Source organism: Lytechinus variegatus, chromosome 7, assembly GCF_018143015.1.
Source record: "Lytechinus variegatus isolate NC3 chromosome 7, Lvar_3.0, whole genome shotgun sequence".
Taxonomy (NCBI): Eukaryota; Metazoa; Echinodermata; class Echinoidea; order Temnopleuroida; family Toxopneustidae; genus Lytechinus; species Lytechinus variegatus.
This window is the reverse complement of record NC_054746.1, coordinates 14,674,694-14,699,092: the sequence shown is the minus strand read 5'-3', so window position 1 is coordinate 14,699,092 and position 24,399 is coordinate 14,674,694. Positions and strand designations below refer to the sequence as shown.

General features: G+C 35.2%; 1 protein-coding gene across 3 annotated transcripts in view; it reads right to left on the bottom strand.

Annotated features, from left to right (window-relative positions):
* LOC121418524 (pleckstrin homology domain-containing family D member 1-like) overlaps positions 1-24,399 on the bottom strand; it is a 67,243-nt gene that overhangs the window by 10,298 nt on the left and 32,546 nt on the right. For 2 of the 3 annotated variants that reach the window (XM_041612436.1, XM_041612437.1), the window contains exons 6-11: positions 17,257-17,351; positions 11,581-11,674; positions 5,557-5,738; positions 4,882-4,972; positions 3,676-3,892; positions 2,385-2,534 (exon numbers count right to left, since the gene is read on the bottom strand). In XM_041612436.1, the coding sequence (XP_041468370.1) occupies positions 2,385-2,534; positions 3,676-3,892; positions 4,882-4,972; positions 5,557-5,738; positions 11,581-11,674; positions 17,257-17,351 (829 nt within the window). Of the gene's footprint in view, positions 1-667; positions 1,038-2,384; positions 2,535-3,675; positions 3,893-4,881; positions 4,973-5,556; positions 5,739-11,580; positions 11,675-17,256; positions 17,352-24,399 lie in introns of all 3 variants that reach the window. The other variant, XM_041612438.1, reaches the window with a different exon arrangement.

Below are 24,399 nucleotides of genomic sequence, written 5' to 3'. Positions count from 1 at the left end.
AATGCCCATCACCAACATAATACTGTACATGTATAAAGTTTACCAAGAAAAGAAGGCAAAATATCACAAGGTAAAGGCAGGATATAAAGTTCATCCAATAATTTCACAAAATTTTGCACATACTTCTGAAAGATTTTTAGAAGACAGCAACAGAGATCACAAAATTTTGCAGATTCTTCTGAAAGATTTTTTTTACAAGACAGCAAAGAGATAACAGGGTGTTGCTTACTTAGGATGAGCATGCACACAAATGGAATATTTTTAAAGTGTTTGATAATTAAAAGAGAAAAATAGATCAATATCACAACATGAAACCAAAATTGAGATACTTTTTGACTGATAATTTATCAAGTTATTTTTATACCTAAATTCCCAAACTGTCTATCATCTGTATCAGAGCTTTGGCAAATTGTAAGAGAAACTATTCTCATAACTATTATTTCAAGGAAATAGTATTCTATTTCAGTATGGTTTTCTATGAAACAGATAATCCTGAACATGAACATATAGGAAGCAGAGGGGAAGAGTGTAAAAGAGGAAGGAAGGATTGACTTGGAGGGAGGAAAGGTGAAACAACACATGCGGACAACACAGGGACGGTGTCTTTCTAGCTCTAAACACGATTGCTAGCTGGCACAAAGTGAATTCACAAAGGTCATCCATATACCTTCCTTATACGCTCGTCCCCAGCAGTGACAAATCCAAGGCACTAATTGGTGAGCGTGTGGCGCCCTCTGCGCCCAGATACTCATTAGAACGTGAATCTGGGGCTTGAGGGAATCTGGTTTGGGTGGACATGGTCAAGCAGCTGGAGCTGACCGAATGCTGCACTCCCACACTCCCGTTTGCACTCGGGCTGTTGCCGTTGCTGACCATTGCCTCGCAGGCTGCATCAGCACGCAGACAACGGTCGCTGGTCGACTGGGCGCGGATCATTGCCACAGCCTCACGGCGGATCTCCCGTTTGCGGGTGGCATCCGTCCGCGCTAGTTGCCGATCGACATGGGACGGAATATCAGGGTTGCTATTTTGCCTCCCTTCATTTTTATTTTTAAAGTTATTGAACACACCAAAGATAGGCAACAATTCACGGGAGTGCAATGCGGGAGGTGGAAGGCATTGCATTGTGGGTAAAGATGGGGAAGAGTAAAATAATGGAGAAAAGCAAATAAAAGAATGGGTAATAGAAAGAATGATAAAAATAAGACCATGATGAATGAGAGCAACCAAAATCAAAATAATTAACTCATCAAAAATAACCCAGAAAGCTTGATGGAAGGCTAAGTAAGATTTTAATTTAAATACAGGGGGTAAGATATAGTTGGTAATGGAACCACATATATTGGAACCACAAAAACATTACATTACATTTGGTAAACCTTGAACAACAGAATATGTTTTTTTTTAATAATAATTTCAATTAAACCTTATTGAATCCTAAAATCAATTAAACGTAGATTTCCATTTCAATATTCAATATATCTTCACTTGAATTCTGTCTTTCATATTTCCTTTTGTTTTTAAATTAAAAACATGAAAAAATATATAGCTGGAACACTATTTAGCTGGATGAAAAAGTGTTTGTTACAGGAATGAAGAATGAAAAGAGAGTTAAACAAGTTGCCAGAAAATGAATTTCAAAGATTATAATGAAAAGAATCTACCATGGACCATTAGTGTAATGCAAGAAACTTGTGCACAAGTGCTTTTCACGCGAGCGTGTGCCAGAGAAATTATGTTTATTAGTCAACTTGCAAGACCTATACTCTTATTGCACACCTTCAGACTCATTTTAAACAAACCAACAAATGATTCCCTGCATTTAGAATTAGCGATGACAGAAAGAACCAAATTGAGATATAGGCTTATCAAATCTTATTATCATAATTTATCATTAACAGTACTTTTACTGTTATCAATATTTATATTAGCATCAGTGCATAACATATAACAATTTCACACATTAAACTAAGCTTTTCTTGACCCTATTCTTAAGTACAGACAACAAAGAGACAAATATGTAAAATAAACGTGAAAACTATCTACGAAAGCTGTATGTGTACTTCCAGTATGGTATTTCCAGAAACTTCAACAAATTATAGGAAATAATGATTTTGGAAACATATAAACAAAATTGACAATAATCAACAGGAAGCGGGGAAAGCAGGGTTCAAACATAAATCCCATAACACTAACCTCACAAGTATACATTTTAATCTTCTACATCATCTTTACTAATGAAGTGTGTGTATTTTATAAACCTATGAAAGAAATCTTTGGCCCCTATAATAATAATAAAAACCACATCCACAGTGTGATTGTTTACCTTCTAACTAAGGTAACAACATTTGTTACCATGGTAATAACCTTGTCAGAATACTTACTGTGTCTAGCATGGTTGCGATCTCTCTCTTTCCTGAATTTAAAGCTTTTTGTCTTGCGTACGAGTGACTTGCGAGCGTGGATTGCATTCTTCATGATGATAGGTTTGTTGGAGTCTAACTGGGCCTCTGCTGCGATGTCCTCAAAGAAACCTGACCAAAAAGAAAAAAAATCCAAAGATACAAAATGACCAGAATAATTTGTTTGAATAATCATAATAATTACACATAGTGCTTGACACTTATTTTATCAAAAGTTTCTAAGTGCTCAACAATGAATGCAGCATAATTACCATGGCTTACACGATCAGTGTTAATCTAGCAGGCATGATATTCCCCTCTGAAAACAAAATTTCTGAAAAGTAGCCAAGGGTGGCTAAGTCCCGTTAAAGTCCAAGATGCCCCGGTCAGGGTTACAAGCTCTTGCATACTAAAGAAATCAAAAGTGATTTTTCAAGGTGACTTTAAAAAGCAGTAAAAAACATCAAGAGAATGTTCTTGGGCTAAGGATTTAAGGGGGAAAAAAAATTAATCGGAAAAAAAAAAAAACAGAATTCCAATTTTAGTCGGGAGAATATCATGCCTGATCTACACTGGGGCCTGTTCCATAAAGCACATAAGATTTTTCTTTGTGCTGTAGTAACTTACATGGTAATCTGGCTCACAAATTAACTGCGTGTAACTGAGTTTTTACAGACGTACAAAGTGCAAAAATGCATGTTTCTAATGAGTTATCTCATTGATTAATATTTGGTAGCGTGCTCTCCATGGGTGCAATCTGACCAATGTGGTGATGTGCTATATATCGGCACAACTGGGAAATTAAAAGCAATTTGAAGTCAGACTTAAATCTTTCTGAAACACTCCCCAGTAGTAGGAAGTAGAGGCCATTACAGAATAAATTGATTCTTCTGATGATGTTTGAAGGTTTGCATGGTGGTATGATCAATTGTGGAAGTGGACTATAGTACACCTTGTGGAAAGTCTGAGAAACGACTAGTCTTCTCTCCTGCTCCTGCTCTCGCAGACTCAAGCCAGCTTCATCCCATCTCTCAAACTCAAGCAAGGTTTCTCTAAACTACCCAAGACTCTCGACTCTTTCTGGTTTACAGTCCTTTTACGGACTACACTCCATTCTGTACTCTACTTTCTAACCACCACTTTCTCACCTATCCATATCACTTCTACCTGTATCCACTTTTCTTAATCCTTTCTTGGACTTTCCACATGAGTACCATAAACCACTTCGGTGAAATTGATTCTTCTCCAATGATCAACTGCTGAGAAGACCTACGTTTGAGATGCGCCACGTTGGTGAAGATCTCAACATCTAGCTGACTCTGTCTCTCTGTTCTTGGTTCCGGTCTTTCCATTGACTTCTCCTCCTTCAGCGCTGACTCTAACCTCGAGAGGGAGTCCTCCGCCTTCTTGAGCCGTCTCTCGGCATCTCGTCTGGCGATGATCTCTTCCTTCAGCTCTGCATCTGTTAATTCCTTCTGTACCGTCAAGTCCTATTCAAAGCACGAGATGGTGTAGGAAATAAAGTTGGTACTGAGAATATCAATATCATAGATATCATAAATATACTCTGCTTTGTTTCACAATACAGTACCAAAGTGTGATGTCATCAATTTTCACTTGTTGCATTTCAGCATTTTTGATACCATATTTTGGAAGAGCATGATGAAAACCCCAACAATCAAAAGACCCTAAGATATAACCTCATGAATACATAATTAGCTTCATTAAAATCAATGTAGTATTGGCCTGGTCCTAACATGTAGAACCAGGCCAATAATACACTGACTTCAATGGGGCCAATTATGTATTCATGAGGTCATATCTAAGGCCCCTATAGACCAATTCCCACCAGTTTCGGTAGTGAGGGTTTTTCATCATGCTCTACCAAAATATGGTATCAAAAATGCTGAAATGTTAAAAAAGTTTTTTGTGGGGTCATCACTTAGGTACTCTATCACATGCCACTTTTCGTCTATTCCCACAACAGTAGACTACCATCACCAATGTTGACCTGCTTCTGTCAACTCCTGTCGACTTTCCAAATGAACAAAACAAATAATAATAAATGGCATTTATGTAGCGCTTAATCAATCTACGACTGTTCAAACGTTTCAAAATTATTATTACCCGGTCACTGGATTCATAGCATTTCAAGCAGCCTGTTAGGCGCACACTTGCCAAACCAGACATGACATTAAAAATGTTTTCCCTTTTGATAATACAATGTTATTTTAATGATTTTTTAATAATTGCTTTTTGATGAAAAGCACCATCATTTTATGTTTGGCCATAACATAATCTAGGAGCCTTGAGTTTCATAATGCTTGTGACAGATAAAACGCCAATGAAAATTATCAAATTAATTACAAACTAATGGAAACAGAATCCAACTCAAAAGGAACAACAAAATATGACTGCATATACTTGTTTTATGGTAATTATTTTCATGAAAATAATTTCCTTGAGAAGCCATTCTTACATGTAATGATGACTCCAGTTCTCTGGCTTGTAAATTGAAAGACCTCTTCTCCTCTTCGAGGATTTCTGCTTGGACCTCCTTCTCCTTTAACCTGTTAAAAGTGAAAATTAAACAAGTGATTGGATTGGTATCACCCAATGTTAAGAAAGTATATTACTATTGTACCATTCTTCAAAATATATGATTAATTGTTTGTATTTGTTTAGATCAAGGAGTGTCTACTCCTTAATTATTTTCTACATCTCCTTCACCCTCCCAGAGTCATTTATGCGCCCTTCATCCCTTCCATACCCTCCCATCAACCTACCTATCTTCTATGACACAGAGTTCATTCTCTAGTAGGTTTGTCTTGTTCTCAATGTCTTTGAGGCTGTCCATCAGGTCATTTGTTTCAGGGAAAAAAACCCAAGAAGCTTTCATTCTTCCTTCCTTCCATCCATTACTCCTCCAATCTTACCTTCCCACTATCCCTTCCATCCTCTTGTATCAACCTACCTATCTTCTACGACAGAGTTCATTCTCCATCAGGTTCGCCTTGTTCTTAATTTCTTTGAAGTTTTCCTTGAGAGCATTTCTTTCTCGACCAAAGTGCTGAGCCTTTCATTCTTCCTTCCATCAATTACTCTTCCAATCTTACCTTCCCACTATCCTTTCCAACCTATTTTATCAACCTACCTGTCTTCTATGACGCAGAGTTCATTCTCTAGCAGGTTTGTCTTGTTCTCAATGTCTTTGAGGTTGTCCTTGAGGGCATTTGTTTCGGAGACCAATGTCTTGTTCACACTGCTAAGTTGCTGCATCTCAGATTCTCGTCTCTGCAGCTCCAACTCTTTCTGTTCCCTCTCCTGAGCAAGGGCCTAGTAAAAATAGAATGATATTTTGCATTACTTTTGGTGTATTTTTATAACCTTTTCTGATGCTACCTTTGGGCTATTCCACGGTTACTCACGTTACATTTGGAGACACCTTGACTCATACTTGGAGCTGTAACTCCATTATTATTGATAGGAACTAAACATCTCCTTATCACAACAAAGTACACAGTCTGACTATCCTTTGTATAAAAACAAAACTTGGGAAATTCTATTATGCTCCTGGCAAATCTTTGGAATGTGTCGGTTACTCACGTTACATGATTTGTCCCAACCTGTGGAATTGCCCCTTTATATATTGCTGTGATAATCATCATCATCATCATTATCATCATCATCATCATCTCAATCATCATTATCATCATCACTATTATTATCACCATCACTATCATCACCATCATCGTCATCACTGTCATCATCATCTCTGTCATCACTATCATCGTCGTCATCATCATCATCACTGTCATTATTGTTACCACAACCAGAGATGATAAAAAGCAGAACCATTAATGCAGCTCTTTTTATTACACGACACATAATTCAAATTCCCTCTTTCTCACATATTTCTTTTTAAGAATGAAATGGGGGGAGAAAGTTAAATGAACGAGCAAGAATAAAGGGGTGAAAGGCTACTTTATCATGGCATCAATCTAAAACAAAGTGAGGCTACTGTATGCACTGTTGTTTGCCCCTGAGAGCCATAGCACCAAACAAACACCACCATCCCTCACAAACAGGTTATTATCAATTAGCCTTCCCTTCATCTACATCTATCCCCCTCTGCCCTAAAATGATAAACTTACAAACTGAGTCACACACTAAATAAGGGGGAAAACCCAATTATTATTTGATGAACAATTACACCCAACAAGAGTCCTACAAATATGCTTGAATTATTTTATTGGAGAATTTATGACCTGTAGCCTGATGAGGTTGTTTCAGAATTTGGTGTGACACAAAATTCTGCTACACATTTCTTTGTTTTATCTCTCATTTTTTTCATTTCAGAGACAAAATATGAATAAAATGAAATATATGCATTCATATACATGTACCACTGAATAGCTGCACCAATTCAGCTATAGGTGGAGCTTATGAAAACAATATTTTTGCTAAATCACAACAACATCTCTTTTAAGTTAATTTCACCTATTTATGAGGGGATAGCTCCGAAAAGTTTCAATCTCATTTTAATACTGGATACTGATAGAAAAATTAAATCCATTGAAAATCATTCTGCTCCATTCATTTTCAATCTGTCATGTTTTAAGTAATTCCCCCTCCCCTCAAAATAAAGAATGGACTATAGGGCCTTTTCATACATGAATCTTGAATCATCACTATAGTAATGATTGCTATATTTATCGCAACTGTGATTAGCGTTCTTGATTCTAACGATATTCTAGTTTGGTTTAACATGTGCTAAATGTTCATCATTAGCCGTAATTTTCACTGGTATCATCATTCAAATTACGATTTTTTTTTATTATTTGGAAGGGCGGATAGTTTACTCCCTTTTAGTGAAATCTTACATCCTCTCCCCTTTATCAGAACTATTGATTTGAAAGTTTGAATAAGACAATAGTGGAAAGAGCATCAAACCTTATAATCCCCCTTTGTTCCATTTAAATACCTGGATTGTCTCTTAAATCAATTCTAAACCAAATCATTCTTCCAACACATCTTTGCATTTGAATAAAAAGCCAAAATTGACGAATTTTTCAGAGAGACACAATAGAATGAATGTTAAAATAATTCTGTTTCTATGAACTACCCTTTCCAGTCCTTTCCCTCTTCTATTTCTAGTAAGCAGGTGATTGTGATGACCGTGATGGATTATATAGGCCATGCAAGAGAGAGCGCACGGAGGCCTGAATGTCTTTGGTGATTCACTATTGGTCATCGAGAGGCCACCATCCTAACAATACGCATACACATAGCCAATAATAAATCCCATTGGCCATTTGCACTCAGTACAGATTTGTGCATGTAATTGTTACAATCATTTATTTTTATACTTCAGTGCATTCTAAAAAAAAAAATCCTCATTTGCAATGAGCAGTTTCGATCCAATTTATTCCTATTGTTCTTTTTAAACAAAGGGGTAGGGACTTGTCACGATAAAAAAGGATTTCATAGAATTTTCAGAGCACAAGTAAACATATATGAACAAAAAATAGATCTGCTTTACATGCGTATAAGACATGAAATAAAGTGTTAAGAATTGAAGGTACTATATGATGCATTATTTGCATGTCCCAAACATTTCAAAAATCCTCAAAAGTCAATATTTGCTCAAAAAAAATTGAGGGCAACTCAGAAAATTCTGCATAAATTCATAAAAAAATACGACAATGCTGACAACACCATATTGCCTGAAACGATCTCATAATTCCTGGAGAGAACTCTTCCTTGGCAAAAGAAAATTCCCTACATGTTTATGTCATAGAATTTCTACTGACCTGTCCTAATTAAAAAAAAAATTGAGATACAAGGTTTTAAGAGCTCAGTGATGAATTAGAAAAAAATTAGCTAAAAGGCAAGTTTTTTTAGTTGTGGAAAACTACACATCCTCACTCGCAGCTAATTCAGTATAAAATGAATGGGTGTGGACTAGAAATTGAATTTCTCCTCTCTTCATCAAAGCATCAAATTTCAGAGGAAAATATAACGGCCGATGACAGCTGAGGAGCATGTAAAAATGTTTGGGGACTGGCACGCATGACATTATTCTGCTATTTCCATGGCAACAAGTCTCCTGTTCAGCCAGACAAGTCTTTATTTAGACACAGGGGATCTATCATGTAGAAGCATTCACCATGAGGCAATGTTTAAGGACACATTATTATATTCATCTGAATGAATACAACATTCTAGAAATAATTCCAGATCATTTTGTAATATTTTTTTGTAAAATTACTTTGAGGCAATTCTATAAAATAGTCAACCTTTTTGTATGTCTGAATCCCATTTTTTCTCAAGTCTTAATTCACTTTATAAACTGATCAAGTAATCTTCCATTGAGAACATTACAGACTGTCAAAAGCATGAGAAATCAGAGACAGAATGTTTCTTGAAGGTCCCATATATAAGGGTCGGACGTACACATTTTATGGAATTGCCCTTTAGTTAGCTAAGCAAACATTTGTATTAGTTAATAAAATATCCAAAATAATAGTGAGCAATTTCTAGCATTATCACAGTAAGTATGGTTTTAATGGTGGAATCAATTTGGCTGGGTGACTACTTAGATGATAAGTGCCTATGATTATGTGTATATCATTCAGTGACATACTCTGTATGGCAGGGAAACATTTCACAGGGGCTTGGGGCGATTAGCCCACCAAAATGTTAAAGGTCAAGTCCAACTCAGAAAAATCTTGATTTGAATCAATAGAGAAAAATCGGACAAGCACAATGCTGAAAATTTCATCGAAATCGGATGTAAAATAAGAAAGTTATGACATTTCAAAGTTTCACATATTTTTAACAAAATAGTTATATGAATTAGAGAGTCGATGATGTCACTCACTCACTATTTGTTTTGGTTTTTATTGTTTGAATTTTTTACGAATTTGACTATTAGGATCTCCTTGCCTAAAGCACAAAATGTAAAAATAATGGAATTCCACGTGTTCAGAGAGGAACAAAACTTCATTTCACATGACAATGACAAGAAAATAAATATATTTCACATGTCATATATACCGACCGAAATGTGCATATAACTGTTTTGTGAAATGAAGCGAAACTTTCAAATGCCATGACTTTCTTATTTTACATCTGATTTTGATGATATTTTCAGTGTTTTGCTTGTTGAATTTTTCTCTTTTTATTCAAATCAAGTTTTTGTTGAGGTGGACTTGTCCTTGAAAAAGAGCCCTGGAAACTAAAAAAAAAAGGAGCTTTGGTAAACCCCATACATTGCTATGTTAAAGTTTATCCAATGTTGTACACTTAGGCAGAAGATTGTGAAAAGTAGCCCCAAAATTAATAATAAAAAAGTTTTGCCTGCTGTATGGGGGCTGAAAGGCTGTTTACCTATTTTTTTTTATTCTAAAGTAGATTTTAAATCATCCCTACCACCCCCAAACTTGACATTATTATAATCCACAAGGGCTAATTTGGGGGGAGGGCAACTTGCACTACCTGCTACAAGGAACATTTCGTCGGCGGTCATCCGAACCGTCGTATCCACATACGACGGTTGAAAACCCATTTCAGAGATAATCGACTTCAAAGTTTACTGTAATTTTCACACTTAGTTCTCCGGCCTTACAACATATTTATTGCTAGAAAAATATATGGTTGGAAAGACCGAGACAACTGCTTGACAATGGTATCCTTACTTTTACACAAAACCAAGGATTATAGAAAATATCGCAAAAGAGCTCCGTGCTTGTAATTTCGGTTTGAGCGGTTTAGATTTCCCCTGTACAAAAACGCCATAGGGAATACAACAACCCTGACCGCGATTTCAATGCGCGCGGTCAGTCAAAACGTCGTATCGCTTTTCACGTGCAAAGTCAATGCAGCGCAGATGGCCGATACGACAGTTTGGTTGACCGCGCGCACTGAAATCGCGGTCAGTCAAAACGTCGTATCGCTCTGCTACAGTACACGTTTCCAATGGGATTTGGGCATTTTATTAAAAAATTGTATGGCATCGTCGTGAAAATCCCATCATATCTCAGAAACTAAAATAAATTGCTGCCTAGAAATTCACTTATGAATAAAATAGGACTTGTACATTCATTTTCTGCAAAAATCTCAAAATCGATTTTCTGACCAAAATTGACTGATACGACGGTTCGGATGAACGCCGACGATTTATGTGATAACTACAATGATCACATGTACTTCATTATTTTACACTACCACTACTTCTAAAAAATACTATGACAATCTGCAATCATTTATCTTTATTTCTACCTACTAATCTACACCCCAGACCATAATTACTTACATGTAGGTTACATGTATACAACTTCTATAACAGATAATTACAGCTGATTAGAGTATCTAAAATGAGCTAATGACAATATGTTTTAAATGCCATTAACGAGATGTCACTAGTTTTATGACCATCCTCACAAACCACTGAATTACAGATGGACATTGTTAGCATGCACAGCAAAGAACATGTACAGATGTCTAGTATGAAAGCAACGATATGAATGTACTGGGGATTCCCCCATTTAGTTTATACTAGAACACAGAGAGCTAGCATTTCCCTGCTATTGTTATTCACATATCTGTGCTGTTCAATTTAATTACTACATGCTGGGAGTGAATACATTCTAACTCCAACAATCCCTAGATAGTTGGAAGATATTTAGGTTTCGGTCTTGAAATGGATTTGAATACATCTACATGTATTTCTGACTGAATAGACTCATTGTTAGTCACTGAGGTGTGCAAATACCAATGACTAAGCTCTTAGGACTAATAGCTTAAAGAGTATTGTTAGATAATGTATGGAAGGATGTTCCACTAATGATTATAAATGCTGAATTGCATAAAAATATCCATGTAACATTCATTTGATTTATGTGATAGAGAACTGTATTATGATTGGCAATGCTTATCAATTTAGGTAATACACTGCACAGGTAAATGGTTCAATTATTTACAATATTCTATATCATAAAACTTGTTCAAAGGGATGTCATATGTGTACTTCAATGAAAGAGAAACTAATTTCAAACACAAATTTGGGGACAACGTAGTTGATAAACACAATTGCCGGGTATTCCAGCAACCCTCCCCCTCTTTGTCGAACATCCCAAGGTATCTCAGCTATCATACAACATGGTGGGATACATACCTTGATACCTTCTAGATAACTTTCAGATGCTTGACTTAGTTGTTCTTTCTCACTCGCTACTTGTTGCATAGCATTCATTGTCTCCTCCAACTCCCTATGATGATACAGATAGTGAGATAAAGCGAAAACAGTGTAAAAGGTAAAATTCATCCAAAGTCACTATACTATTCTCTATTATTTTCTTCAGCAATGTAAAGAGGGGAAGAGGAAGAGTTTAATGACTTTTACAGCCCATTTCATAAAGGGGTTTAAACCCCACACTAGAAAAATCTAAGTCACAAAAGCACGTCTCTGATCGTTGAAAATCAAATTAATTGTTACTTTGTTTAAAGGGTACATACACCATAACATGTGTGATCCAAACATGGAGCTGCCAATCTGAACAAGAACATTTCAATATTTCAAAAAGCTAAAAATAATTATTTTGGTGAGGAAATCAGTATTTTCATAGAAATGCCATAAGACAATGCATAAACTGAGACTTTAGAAATCAATATTTTGTATGAAACCATTAGTATCCTCTGTTCAGTACTAAATATTGAAAATCAGTGCTACTTGGCAGCTGTGCAAATGTTAGTAGAAATTACACAATTTTTCAATGAAAGAACACAGGGAGTGTACTGTGCTTCAGTTACAGCTTTACCTAAATGTCTGCGGTCATAGCAGACAGATAATACAATTCATTACAACATTAACAAATAATTTTATTTGACAGCAGGCCATATTCATGTATCTACGATATCATTATTTTTTTATTCTTCTGTAATTGTGTCTTTCAATTTTTTTCAATTAAAGGTAGATGCCAGTCGTGGTGACATTATCAAAATGAGTTCGTTCAGAATCCAATGAAATGACCACCAAAGTGTCTGTTTGTATAAATATAAAAAAAAGGGCCAAAGGATTGTGGAAGAAATTGTGTAATTGCTGAGAAATTAGCAAATAAGAACAGGATTCGGGTCAAGCATCGGGCTGACATTCAAAGCAATAATAATGCACTGTCCCACGTGCGCTTATCTGTGTTGGTGATCTTCAGTGTGAACATTTTTCAGAGAAGATTTCAAGATTTCACAAAGTTCAGTTTATGTAACTGTACCAGATCTAGGTCCTCGATAATACTGACAATTAAGCCTAGTTTTACAGACTTTTTCATGAAATCAGCATTTACTGCAACTACTGGCATTTCTCTTTAAAAAAAAATCCTCTTCCCTCCACGTGTAGAGATATAGTTGTTGATTGATGGTGCTTCCACAAAATTGGGTCCTCTGCATCTATTGCTGCAAAGTTCTTTAATACCTAGCTACCATGGATTCAAATCTACTACAAAATCAAAAAGGAGCCCCCATGATTACTAGTTCTTGAAACATCTTTGCATGATTTCCTATTCTTGCATTTATACAAATAAACTGGTGATATTTACATGAAACCAAGTGAAATAACTACCTTAATACATCTATAGTATTTATTAACCTTTGTATCTCAGATGTATGTACATGTAAGAATGTGATCACAGTTTTTTTCCCCGATTCGCAAGCAGCTTGTTTAAAGATATATGACAGCCTGAGTAACATCCTTCAGTCATGGTATTGACCTTGTGCCCAGTCTGTAAATACTAAAGCCTGACAAGTTCAATAGCTAACATAAACATGCCATATATCCCGGCTTTCCAGGCCAAAGTCAAATATATTCTCTATATAGACACACCCATATGAGTTCTTTAGTCTATAAAGTGATTACTTTAAAAGTGAACATTTTCAAAACAGACATATCATTCAAGCCAAAGCGGTAAAATCATTCTTTTTTATATTTTAAATCTTTCTTCACATTTTATATTGTTTCTATAGAGTTCCAAAGAAATGTGTGGGAACTTTGATGTCTACAGTAATGTAAATTGTGGTGTTTTTTTCTTTCTCCTTCTTTTTCTTTCTTTTTTTATAAACTCTGTCAAATCAGTAACAAGGCAAAAGCGACTTTTCGTCTCGCCCACTTATGAAAATAACCAGAAATATTGTGATGTGCGAGGGCACGCAACAGAATTGTATCAAAACTTCATTGTAAAATGACTGGGATGGAGCCATGCACGTTAACTTAAATGTTGACCTGAAAATGACCTTAGATCTTACCATGTGACCTCTGACTGCAGCATAACATGCACGTCCCCCAAGTCCATCTACCATCCAAGTTTGGTTGAAAAGCGACTTGCGGTTGCGGAGTTAGGTGTCATAAGAGAGTCTTGCATGAAAACTTTAACGTTGTCCTGCATGTAAACTTTAACGTTGACCTGAAAATGACCTTTGACCTTACCATGTGACCTCCAACTGCAGCATAACATGCAGGTCCCCCAAGTCCATCTACCAACCAAGTTTGGTTTAAAACGGCTCAAGGTTGTGGAGTTATGTGTCATTAGAATTGTGACGGACGGACAACATTTGGATCCCTTAGTCTTGCCTTCACCTCTGTATAAATTAAGACTACTAATGCAACAGTAGCAAACTGCACCATAATATGAAAACTTATGAACAAAAAAATATTTATATTATAAAGCCTGTCACACACACACACACAAAAGAAATTTGTGTGAAAGAGGAAAAACAGTAGCTTGTGGAAATAAATGATATATTGCAATAACCAATCACTCTGTCAATTTTCAGGGGAATAAAGACATTTGAACTTGTTTGCATCATTACTGAAGGTCGTAAATGATGATTAAAGAGTTATGACATCATTAGTAACGGTCGTAAATAATGGTTGGGAATCATGAAATGAGATTGCTTTTGACAACCTCGCTAATTTATGAAATAGAATAACCACAATTCTACAGGTCATTGCCAGGCTACTTTCTAAAGCAATATATGGATAGAAATAATCTTTTCCATTCATATGCACAAATGAGGAAGGAGTTGTATAATGAGAAGAAACTGTAGGAGTAGTAGAAGTAGTAGTAGCAGCAGGAGCAGCAGCAGCAGTAGTAGCAGAAGTAATAGTAGGAGTAATAGTAGTTAGTAGCAGCAACAGTAGTAAGTAGTAGTCGTACTAGTAATAGAACAGTCAGACCGCAGGTCCCTATGCTAATGAGCAAAAAGGCCAGATTCATCCAAATCATCTCGTGGCTGAATCCTCCTCCTTGCAAAATCTCGTGATTCGTGAGATATTCTTTCTCTAAGAATTTACCTGTTTTTACCTCAAGTTAAATGAAATATTATTGCACCATCAGATAGAGTAAAAGTTACTCTTTCATATTTGTCATTTATTTTGCGTACAATATTTTGTTAAATAAGTAAATTTCTGGCCTGAAAGTGTGCCTCAAAACTGAATTTTCTTCCTCTGTTTTCTTTTGCAAATTGTGCAAAACTTTTTATTTTGAGCCTCAATGATATCTATATCACCATAAAGCTGAACTTCTGTACTTTCTCACAATGCCACTCTTGATATGCGGCACCTTTTAATCGGGTCAAGATCACACTTTTCCCACCAAGGTACAAGACGAGATTTCTGAAATTTTGTACTTGCATGAAATCAAGAGTCCTGATTGGCTGGATAAGGTTCACAGAACAACAGACGCGGGGTATTTGAGGAGATTACCACATGGGAAGTGTGACCTTCCCACGAACCCAGGCACTGGAACCGTTGGAATTTGCCACTGGGTGGTCTCTTTGACCAATCAGAGTGCAGTATTCTTGTTTTCAAACTGCTTTATGTACTTGGCAAATGAAAAATGTGATCTTGACCCGATTAAACCAATTCTTATTTTGAAACCTATACCATTTCAAAGCATACATATTCAGCTTTATCATGATATAAAAATCATTTGGGCTCAAACATAAATAAAGTGTGAAAATAGCAGCTTTTGTCAGGTGAAAATATTTATTTTGTAGCATATTTTAGATCAAAATTTTAACCTATATTACAAAATCTTTGAATAAATCCAAACACATGACCTGATTCTTCTTCTTTACAATGGTACCAAATTCATGAAATTCGATGCACAATTAGAGCAGCAATGATCAAATGAAAAGAGGTGTTTTGGTCCGCATCAAGTTCATTAAATATGCAAAACAACTCAAGTCATGAATATCACTTGGATGAAAGAAGCCACTTTCTTGGGACCTGCAGTCTGACTGAGAAGAAGTAGTAATAGGAGTAGTAGGATTAGAAGTAGTAGTAGTAGTAGCAGCAGTAGTAGTAGTATAAGTAGTAGTCATATAGTAATAGAAGGAGAAATAGTAATAGTAGTAGTAGTAGTAGTAGTAGTAGTAGTAGTAGTAGTAGTAGTAGTAGTAGTAGTAGTAGAAGTAGTAGTCGTATTAGTAATAGGAGAAGTAGTAATAGGAGTAGTAGTAGTAATAGGAGTAGTATTAGTATTAGTATTAGTAGTAGTAGTAGTAGTAGTAGTAGTAGTAGTAGTAGTAGTAGAAGTAGTAGAAGTAGTAGTAGTAGTAGTAGTAGTAGTGGTGGTAGTAGTAGTAGTAGTAGTAGAAGTAGTACCAGTAGGAGTAGTAGTAGCAGGAGTAGTAGTGACAGCAGTAGTAGTAGTAGTAGTAGTAGTAGTAGTAGTAGTAGTAGTAGTAGTAGAAGTAGTAGTAGTAGTAGAGGTAGTACCAGTAGGAGTAGTAGTAGCAGTAGTAATAGTAGTAGTAGTAGTAGTAGTAGTAGTAGTAGTAGTAGTAGTAGTAGTAGTAGTAGTAGTAGTAGTAGTAGTAGTAGTAGTAGTAGTAGTAGTGGTGGTAGTAGTGGTAGTGGTGGTAGTGGTAGTAGTGGTAGTAGTAGCAGCAGTAGCAGTAGTAAGTAGTAGTCGTACTAGTAATAGTAGAAGTAGTACTAGTAGAAGTAGTAGTAGCAGTAGTAGTAGTAGTAGTAGTAGTAGTAGTAGTAGTAGTAGTAGTAGTAGTAGCAGTAGTAGTAGTAGTAGCAGTAGTAGTAGTAGTACTAGTAGTAGTAGTAGTAGTAGTAGTAGTAGTAGTAGTAGTAGTAGTAGTAGTAGTAGTAGTAGTAGAAGTAGTGGTAGTAGCAGTGGTAGTAGTAGTGGTGTTGGTAGTGGAAGTAGTAGCAGCAGTAGCAGCAGCAGCAGCAGTTGTAGTCTCTGTTGTTTTTGTAGACATAGTAAAAGTTAAATAGAGCTGAGTCGTAGTACTTAACTTATGAAAGTAAATATTTACTGCTTTAAAACATACATAAATACACCTGTCACTAGAGTATCTTTAGCAAGTTTATTTTCAAACCATATACAGGATATACTTTGATCCTACGGGAGGAAATACCATGGTAACAAAGGGAAATCCCCATTTTCCAACACAACAAGGCAGGACAAAGTTTGATTAAATCCTCAATTGTGGGCAATTATTCCTAATCCACATAAATTTCCTACTAAAATAAGGCCCCACCCTCTTGGTTATTTAAGCTTTTGAATAGATAGTTTTAAGCCTATATGTATTTAAGGGTTTATGATTCACTCTCTCGTTTTGCCTGGGAGAAAGGAATGGGGTCAGATGAGTTTCATATGCAATTTCATAACTCACCCGTACCTTGTGTGATTTTAAAAGTTATTCCTTGGGATTAATTATAATTCCAACATTCAGCTAGTCAATACTCATTGCTCATCTGGATTTCACATAAATTCTTCATATTTAACCTTAACCTTAACTTCCTTTACCCTTGTTAAAGGGAGGGGGTATCACTTACATTTTTGTTCTCTCATGTTCATCTAAGAGTTCTCTTGCTGTATTTTCAATCTTCATCTTCTCTTCCTCCAGTTCAATAGCGATTTTCTCAAGCTCCTGAAGTGACAAGAAACAGAGATTAAAAGGTCATCAATATTTCAAGTAAATGTTAGCAAGAGCTTCATGTAATGTTGCATGATGTAAAAGGCAGTTTAAACTCTGAAAACAATTATTGTTTAACATATTACAACAGATGTAATACAATTTTTCAACTTTCAAAAATTGTTTTGGCATGATATGGTGCATTTTAACTACCATCTCTGAGAGGCACATGTCTATCTTTAATTTTAAAAATCTGTTTTAGGTAAAAAAAATGTATTGAGCTCCTTTTGAAATTAAACTTTACAATGCACTGGTACCACCAAAACAAATAAGTGGTTATTTTTCTATCCCTTCTTTTCAAGTTCTGTAAATTTAGAAAAATACATCTTTGATTATGGAGTGTATTTTAAGTTTTAGTAAATTGGATATGCACTCAGAGTGCATTCCACTATTTCATTTAATTACAAGATCATAAACAAATGTTTTGCTAGATAAATTGCAATTTTACATTAAAGTTAATTATGAGTTGTGCATTTTTCAGTGATAAAACTACTTTTCAATCACCAAATGGGCTGATATTTTCAGGATATGATCTCTAGTCTGTGGCTTTAAAGATAAGTACTAAATGACCCTTTTTAAAAGAAAAATAAAGCCATCATTAAAAGAGAAAAAAATTGTTTTGACAAAAAGCATCAAAAGATGAAAATTATTTTCAATTCAACTGCCACTTCACTTTTATAAGGTTGATACTCGAGAATACTATTCATTATTGATCATTTACCGAAGCTTTCGAGGACTTTAAACATTTCCATCCTGGAAAATTGTTACATTTTGGGTAAATATAGTATCATGATAAAATAAAACTCTTTGACATCAATCTACATAGAAAAACGTAAATTCTTATTGTATGTATACATGTATATTCATGATTATAGAGTGGAGATTAATTTGCCATCAACTGACTTGTCTTGTGTAACAATATACCTACAAACTTTGAGATACAAGTACAAAAATATCAATTTGTGGTGACAAAAAATAGCATACATATTGCATGAGGGCAATGTCAAAGTTCCCAGGGTTCATGGATTAGCAATAGAAAATTCACTTAAATTCTCACCATATTTACACTTACTGTAAATTCACACCAGGAGAAAAGGGCTGATGTCCCTTAAAGGGATGGTCCAGGCTGAAAGTATTTATAGCTTAATAAAACTGAGCAAAATGCCGAAAATTTCATCAAAATCGGATAACAAATGACAAAGTTATTGAAGTTTAGCAATATTTTGTGAAAACAGTTGTCATGAATATTTATTAGGTGGGCTGATGATGTCACGTTCCCACTTGTTCTTTTGTATTTTATTATATGAAATTAGGTTTATTCATTTTTTTCATCCAAGAATTAGAAAATTTGGATTGACAACTGATTTAGTCCATTAGATATAATTTATTGCTGCAACTTAGTTCATTATATGGGAGACATATTATTCACACAAGTATGAAATAATGAAAAAAGAATGAATTTATGTAAAAACATAAGAAAATGGAAAGTGGACATGTGACATCATCAGCTCACCTAATGAATATTCATGACAACTGTTTCCACAAAATATTGCTGAACTTTAAACTTCAATAACTTTATTATTTGTTATCAGATTTTGATGAAATTTTCAGCATTTTGCTCATTGAATTCTACTCTATGTATTCAGATATGAATATTTTCAGCCCGAACCATCCCTTTAATATGCACATCATTTAAAGAATAGAAAAATAATAATAATTACCAATTCCTGTTCCTCTTTTTGATAACTAACCAAATTTATTAATTGTTAGTTCCTAACATTTAGTTCCTTTCACTGTGTATTCAAATGTTTGTTTCTTCTGAATAGACATGATTCCTTTGTAGAACAATAATGGTTGTCAAAAAGGCTACCCTGTATAATAAAATTAATACTTTAACCATATGGTGATAAGGGAAAAAAAACTTAAAGTTTTTATCTCCAGATATATGCTAATTTACTCCATCATATAACAACCTGATCTATTTAGAATAAAATCTCATTTAGTAACACATGGACAATGATTTTGGATGCATAACCTTGAAACTGAACTCATTGATCTATGAAACGTTTATTTGCATACTGCTTTGTTTACTTACAACAATAAAGAAGTTGTAATAAATATTACTTCTACTAGATCACTCCAAAGTCAGACAATACCCAAACAATCTCTAATAGGACAAAATATGAAGTGAATTCTATTTTAAGTAGATCATCACATCAATTTAAAAAATGATTGTCTGATATCAATGAATCATAATACATGTACACTGTAACATGCTTTTCAATAACAAAATATCTAAGTCATAATGAAATGATATGGCATTGATATGTGTTGATGACATTCCACTGATAGGTTATTTAAAAAAAACAGTGGAGAGGTAGGCCTATACGTATAGGAATTACATATATAATTTACAAAAGTCAGAGTACCAAATACAGTATGCCTATTCTTTTACTACAACTTACAATATTCATTTACATCATGTGATTTAATAAATACATATGTAAACTTTTAGTTATATTTAGCGAAGAACCTACATTTCAGAAGCAATTCCCTATCTTCTATCCACCTCCCCTGCATATAATTTTACAAAGAGCCCCAACTAGCCAACAGATTCAGAAAGGTTCTTATAAACAAAGCATCCATGTGCAGACAACAAAGATAAAAACAGAAGGAAAGCTGAGGTTATTTACAGGTATGAACTGCAAATCAAACTCATATGGTTTGATTTTGTTGCAACATTAGGTGGTTTCAGACCGCCTCGAAGTTCGCCAGTTCCAGGTATTCTCTGATCGGGAAATTTACCCCGATCAGAAAATACCAGGTATTTTGGTAATGTGAAAGCAAACTACGCGTAATATCCCCGAAAGAAAATACCCGCTAAATAGTAGGTACTTGGCGAAATTACGAGAACTTTCGTGGGGATTTTTCCAAGGTCGCAGGTATTTTGGCGATGTGAAAGCAAATTACGGGAACTTTTAGCCCAGCGTGTCGTTGGGCACGGCGGCATGGGTGGCTGCTGGGCTAGTGATTTTGAATCTCGCGCCTTGCCTGCTTATCAGACCATACTGCGCATGCTCGTAACTTCGGGAACTTATCCCGAAGGATGTGTTTCGGTGCGGTGTGAATGCAGGAATGATTAACGGGTATTTTGTAGCCTTAAAAAGTTCTCGTAATTTAACGGGGATTCTTGTGATCGAGGCGGTTTGAAACCGCCAACATTGCAACATACACAAGGGAACTCCCTCCCTGGTGCAAATTCACGTTGGTATGTTATCACCAACGGCAACCAAAATTACACAAAGGGGATTATCAGCAACAACAAAGCAAGAATTTTGCACTTTCTTTATAGTTTAAAGGGTGATATTTACCAAATTCAAAAAGGAATGACACTAAGATCAATCATATTGTATAATAATGGAAATCAGGATTTTGTTGAATTTTTGGATGAGCTAGAAGAGAAAAGAAAACTATTCAAAACTTCAAAGGGACTTTGAGCAGGTGTTTTCAGTTGACAACATGAACGCCCAAAATATTTTGTCACCATTGTGCAGCTCAGTTAATTTCATTAATAAGTTTGCCACATTACAATATCAAAGTACATGTTGGATGAAGGGTTTCCTCTTTCAGATTAATTTTACTGAAAGCATCAGTTTGACTCTAAAGACAACTAGTTTGAGAAAGAGTTTGGGTTTAAGAACCCTATGAACGTCTGATAACAAAAGGGTCATCAGCATAATGAAATGGAAACTCGTAGAAACAGAATATAGAATTTGTGCTGTTATTGAGTTCCATAGAATATTCAAACTGTAACCAAAGAATAAGAGCAGGCAAACCAAGGGCAATTTTGGCAGGATAAGTGTACCTATTATTGACAGCTTCATACATGGGTAAAATATCCTTACCAGCAACATGGGTAAAATATCCTGTTTGAAATAACAGTAAAGTAACTATACCCAAAACCATGATCAGGGATTTTTCCAAATAAAACCAGAACCAGAACCCATAGCAAATTCAGGATTTGTAAACATACTACATGTTATTGCCCCCATTACAAGAATTCAAACTTCATCAAAGTTGGTCCACGCCCCGAGTTTTTCGGTTGACTCTATTTTCCGTATAGGCTTCCTAAAATAGTTCATTGATGAAAAAATATAAGCTCATGGTATTTGATCATTTCCTTTGCAGTCAATCTATAAGCAAGAGCATTAGATTGCCACAAGATATGTGAAACCAACTGACGAAAACCTGTCAATGAAGTTGAACAAACCATACGGCTGAAAGACAGAATGGCTTACACTGAAATGATTCAACGAAGGCTGCGTTCAAACTCAACATCAAAGGACAAACTTGAACCAAGACTTGATTTTGAAATGGGTGTCTTCAGGAGTTATCAGGAGTTATAAACAAGAAACAGCTAAACATAGGCTAGGAAACCTGATACTGCAGGAATCTTAATCGCCAATATCAATGGCTTCTAAATCATGTCTTTCTAATTATGTCACTCGGCCCTGCAATTGCCAGCTTTAATTAGAACAAAAATTCTTATTCGTTGACCTTTTTCAAAATTAGGTTAGGAAAGAATCTCCAAGAATAAAATAAATTGCAAGATCTACTTCAGAAAAGGCATTATAAAGCAAAATAAAAAATCATGAATCATGTTTGATTTTGAGTTGAGAAATTGTATGAACACAGCCATATAGACAGAATGGCTATCACTGATATCAATCAGGCACAGACTGAAGCACCTTTGAGGCTATCTACTTTCAATTCAGTAAGAACCAAAGTCTATCCTTCAGAAACTAGATCAAAATATTTTTGCATAAACACTTTACTGGTCTTTCAGAATGTCCACTAAAAAAAGAAATTTAATCTCATTTCACGTCACTTTGTGATAAAACAGCTAGACCATTAACATTTTATCAAAAGTGTGTTAAAATACAAACTTTGAGCCCCCAATGAATATAAAGCAGATCTATCAAATAGGGTTTTCATACAAACTTTGAGCTAAGAAACATAATTATGGATGAGAACATTCATGACTTTCTATCAAAGGGAAATTTGTATATATTTCTGGTCATACATATAGCAGATCTAATTCAATATTGCACACTGCATAAAAAGCAATTTGATCTTTATATGAATGTGTGTCAAACCATGGACCCACTAGATGGTCAAACTAGGGGTGTGTGCAATGTGGGTTTCCAAATTTAAACGGCAACACGGATCATGACTGAAAAAGTTATTACAAAACACAGATATGAGAAACAAAGGGTGTGTTCAATGTCCACTATTCTTAGTCGTAAAAGTACACTCTTAAAAAGGATTGGTCAAAATGACCAATCTATTGGTTAATATGTGTCCGACCGATAAAATTGGTCAATATCAATCAAAATTTTGGTCGATTTGAACCAATAATATGGTTGCTTTTGACCAATTTTATCGGTCGGACACATATTAACCAACAGATTGGTCATTTTTACCAATCCTTTTTTAGAGTGTAAACATCTCTCAAATATGAATCGGAAGAAAGTTTAAACATCAAAGAAGATGCGTTTGTAAATGTGATCAGCTCAAATTTACGACCATGAGCATCGTGAATGCAACATTGAACACAAATTTTGTGCTTTAAAACATCTTTAAATTTGCTCTCGCAGAGGAAGCCTACACAAACAGGTACCAGAACCGATCTTTCTTGTGATGGGTCAAACTGAGCACTAAAGCTGCACTAACGAAAGTGGGTAATTTAAAGACGATCAACATATAAACAGCTTTACATTTTCGACACTGAACAGTGCACCGCTGATCGTGTTTATGTTCAGTGTTTTGGAATTGAGTTTTCAATCATGATTCATGTTGCTGTTTAAATCTGAAAATCGACATTGAACACATCCGAGGTGAATGGTTTTTACATCTAAATCTGCCTTCGCAGGGGTTGTGTGAAGTCAATATCAACAATCAAGACCTATGTGATTTAGGCAGACTACACTCCAAAAACTTCTTTAAAAGTGTCATTTTCATTTATGATATCACCAATGAAATTAAACATTTTCACAATTGTTACAATTACTGGTGACTTTATAAAAGAGGTGCCTTTGATGTTTTTCTGTAGAACAAATTTCTATATACTGTATGTTGCTAGTCATTTCCTTCCTCTTATTAAAGCCTAATTGATTTTTTTTCCTAATTAAATGGCATCACTATAAATGGATACGAACAATATAGGTAGTTTCGATTTCGAACTCACACTTAATCAAAGAATATACTAGGTTATATGTCAACTCACGTTTCCTGAAAGGCTACAAAAACTTTGTAAACAATCGCTGGCAGGCCAATGTATGTATCACCAAAATGTTTATTAAAGTGAGAGCAATAGTAGGAGGAAATATCCCTGGACGAAAATAGACCAGGAATCATAATGTAATCTGGAATATCTACAAGTCAATCTAAGGGCAGTCAAATCATTTTTGAGGATTTGAGAATTGATCTGAAACTTTCTCTGGGGAGTGTTTCATCAACATTTTTGTCCAACAAGTTGTCAGATCTGACAACTTTCTTTACTTCTGACTGGCTGAGAGGCACTGTTACTATGGTAACTGTTTGATAAAACAGGACATGTAGCATAAAACGTCTGACAAGTTCTTTCATGAAACCCTCCCCTGAGCTTCATATTTCACACTTTTAAAGGTAAAAGACAGTAGTTGCAACAAACAATTATTTCATGAGAAAGTCTTTCAAATCAAGGTTGTCAAAATAATATCATACATGTACATCTAGATCTGGTACATTAATGCAAACTTATCTCTGTTAAATCATGAAATCTACACTCCCAAATCGATAATTCTGATGGTCACCAATGCAGAAAAGCATATGTTGGACAGTGTATTAATATTGCTTCGGAAAATACCAGACATTTGATGGAATTCCGTTCCTATTTTGCTAATTTCTCAGCAATTAGGCCTACGCATTTTCTTCCTGAGCTATTTGGCACATATCTTTTAAT